The 2947-nt window shown below is 38.9% G+C and overlaps 1 protein-coding gene across 1 annotated transcript; it reads left to right on the forward strand.

Annotated features, from left to right (window-relative positions):
• The first annotated feature begins 815 nt into the window (after window positions 1–815).
• On the forward strand, window positions 816–2606 carry LOC112140403 (immunoglobulin lambda-1 light chain-like). The gene is made up of 3 exons (XM_024263341.2): window positions 816–1043; window positions 1743–2051; window positions 2119–2606. The coding sequence occupies exons 1-3, from the start codon at window positions 983–985 to the stop codon at window positions 2379–2381; spliced, it is 633 nt and encodes a 210-aa protein (XP_024119109.1). The 5' UTR covers window positions 816–982; the 3' UTR covers window positions 2382–2606.
• The last annotated feature ends 341 nt before the right edge of the window (window positions 2607–2947 follow it).

Below are 2947 nucleotides of genomic sequence, written 5' to 3' on the forward strand. Positions count from 1 at the left end.
TTTATGTCTCCACTGTGTTCTGATCGTGAAAATGTGGATGGTTTATTCAAATATTGCATTTAAACACACTTTTTGTTCGACCGCAATATATATTCGCTGATCTAGTGACCATCAATGCATGCTAGTTTTTTGCAAAGACTTGCACTTGATTTCGCAATTAGTAGATTCGGACAGCACTAAAAATGGTGAACACACTATATAGTGGTTAGTGGGGGGATTCACACACAACCCAATTTTTCTAATTTTGAGTCCGTTGACTCTGAGCTCAGGTTTGAACTTCTAAATTTGTTTTACCTGCTTCTTGAAACGGGCTCCTGGAGTGTTTTTGTAGTGTTTACCTGATTGTGTTTGTTACAATCCCAACCCAGAAGGGAACAGAGAAGTTGTGTGACATCAAATTAAGTTCCCAATCAAATTCCCAGACTAGTCAATTCTAGACGTGTGCAGCTTTTAATTCAATGTAAGCCGCAGAAAAACTTATAAGTGTTGTACGGAAAATAAAGGGAGTTTCACTGGAGGAAAGGTGTGGGACAAAACACATGAACAAAACGTTTAGATTTACAGAAACCAACAAAAACAAACCCTCTCCAAAGGACAGTAACAAAAATGAGACCAGTAAAGAGTGTGACAAAAGCTGTCTAAGCTGAAGCAGAACTGTGCTGCTCTCTCATGTTCCTGTGGTTTCAGGAGGATCAGAAGAAAACACACTGATGTACTTCAGGATAATTGCACACGTGCACAACTCTACATTTCCTCTTTCATGCTGTCACTTCCTGCATGAATCTTTCATCTAATAACTGCAGGAATATTTGTCATTTTCTTCAATCATTTCACACAGCAGTTCACCAAGTTCCTCCACTGCAGACAGAGACAGTCATGTTGATCTGAACATTAGAGAAACTCATCATGGAGCTGAAATATCATCCTGATTCACTCAGATGACACTTGAACAGCACACAGGTTTTTGTAGCACACTTTATTGATGTGTGGGTCGGGCTCTTACTATCTCATCTTTGGATCTGGAACTGGACTGTTTGTATCGGGTAAGAAGAAACATTTCTGCTCCTTCAGCTGTTTGATTGTAGAAAATGCGTTTCAAGTCAGTTTCTGCTGCTTCAGCTTCACATGTTAGTTTGTTCATCATTAGCAGAGAATTCATCAAGCAGCCATTGTTACAGAAGAAAAGCTGAATCATTTCTGCAAACATGTTGAAATCTCACTGAACAACTAAACTGATTCTTGATTTCTGCAAATATGAGTGAAGTTACAAATATTTAGAGTTTGATGATCTCACTAATTCTGGAACATCTGCTGGTTTCTGAGAACAAGATCAGATCTGAACTTCAACTGAATTTAACTGGAGTTGGGAAACAAAACAAAAGAAAAATTGTGAATTTATAAATGAAAACAGTTCTCAAAAATAATTATTTTCTATTTAAAAAATAGATGAAATCTGGAGAATAAAAATAAATTTGACCGTGTGAGTGTGTGTCTGTGCTGCTTGTTGCTGCTGTCAACCTTCAGATNGCTGGTTTCTGAGAACAAGATCAGATCTGAACTTCAACTGAATTTAATTGAAGTTTGGAAACAAAACTAAAGAAAGTTATATATTTAAAGAGACAAATAGTTAATTGAAAAAAGCAATTATAATTTTTTTTAATGTTTTCTGGTGTATAAAAATATATATTTTCTAACTGTGTGAGTGTGTGTCTGTGCTGCTTGTTGCTGCTGTCAACCTTCAGATGAGTCCGTAGTGAAGCCCGTGGTGAGCGTGTACCCAGCAGCATCCAGAGTCCCTGTGGAGAGGGGCAGCTCCCTGCTGTGTCTGGCCTCAGCCATGTTTCCTCCTGTGGTCCAGTTCTCCTGGAAAAGACAGAAGAACAACGGACAACCAGAGAACCTTCCTTCTACTGGGACAGAGCAGCTGGATCTCAGAGAGTCTGGACGCAGCGCCTCCATCCTGCTGATCCATCAGCAAGAGGACAGCTCCTATAAATACATCTGCTCAGTCAAACATGAGGGGGGAACAGTGGAGGTCCAAACACAACAAGGTATTGAAGGCTTGGTGACTGTGTTCAACAGAGATTCAGCTTCATTCCGACTCTTTCTCTGTTTCAGAGTTTGCTGCACTTCCAGCTGCAGGTTCCACAGCAGCTCTAACATCCCATCCAGCATCTTCCAGCATTCTAGCAGAGGGAACAGCCTCTGTTCCTCCTCTGGACCTGGTGAAGCTGTCCTTCCAGTCTGAGTGCAGGGTGAAGCTGCTCTGCCTGCTGTACACAGTGCTGATAGTGAAGAGTCTGGTGTACTGCTGTGGACTCTCTCTGCTGATGATCCTCAGAAACAAGGGAGCATCCACCAACTCCAAACATGCTGACTGACTGTTTTCTGATCCTCTTTTCTCTCCATCAAATCTCATCCTTTCATCTCATTCATCACTTTGATCACAGCTCTCTAATGCTCTTAATGACTTGATACAGATTCTTCATCAAACTGTATCAGTAGATGTTTTATGAAGATGTTACATTGATTTCTCCTTTTTCATTTAAATATTTTTTATACACAGTGATCCATCTTCTTTAAATGTAACTGTTTTTATTAAAATATACATAAATAAAAGTCTTGATGATGCAATATTTTTTTTATTCCTCTTTAAATACATTAAAATCTGTTTTTTTATTCTTTCAAGAACATAAAAATAAAAATAGTTTTCATGAATCAGAATAAAGACAGAGAGCAGAGAGAGAGGTTGATGAGTGAACAGCAGCAGATATGAATCTGCTCTCAGTGGTTTTTATTACAGGAAATGCTGCTGAAAGACGATCAAACTTCCTGCAGATGTTTGTGTTCTGCAGTTTCACATCGTTATTTGTGGTTATGCAATTAAAAAGTAACACACACATATATTGTTTGCTGCTGTAATTATGACAAATGTCCTCATGATTTT

Source organism: Oryzias melastigma, unplaced genomic scaffold, assembly GCF_002922805.2.
Source record: "Oryzias melastigma strain HK-1 unplaced genomic scaffold, ASM292280v2 sc02089, whole genome shotgun sequence".
In the NCBI taxonomy this organism is placed as follows: Eukaryota; Metazoa; Chordata; class Actinopteri; order Beloniformes; family Adrianichthyidae; genus Oryzias; species Oryzias melastigma.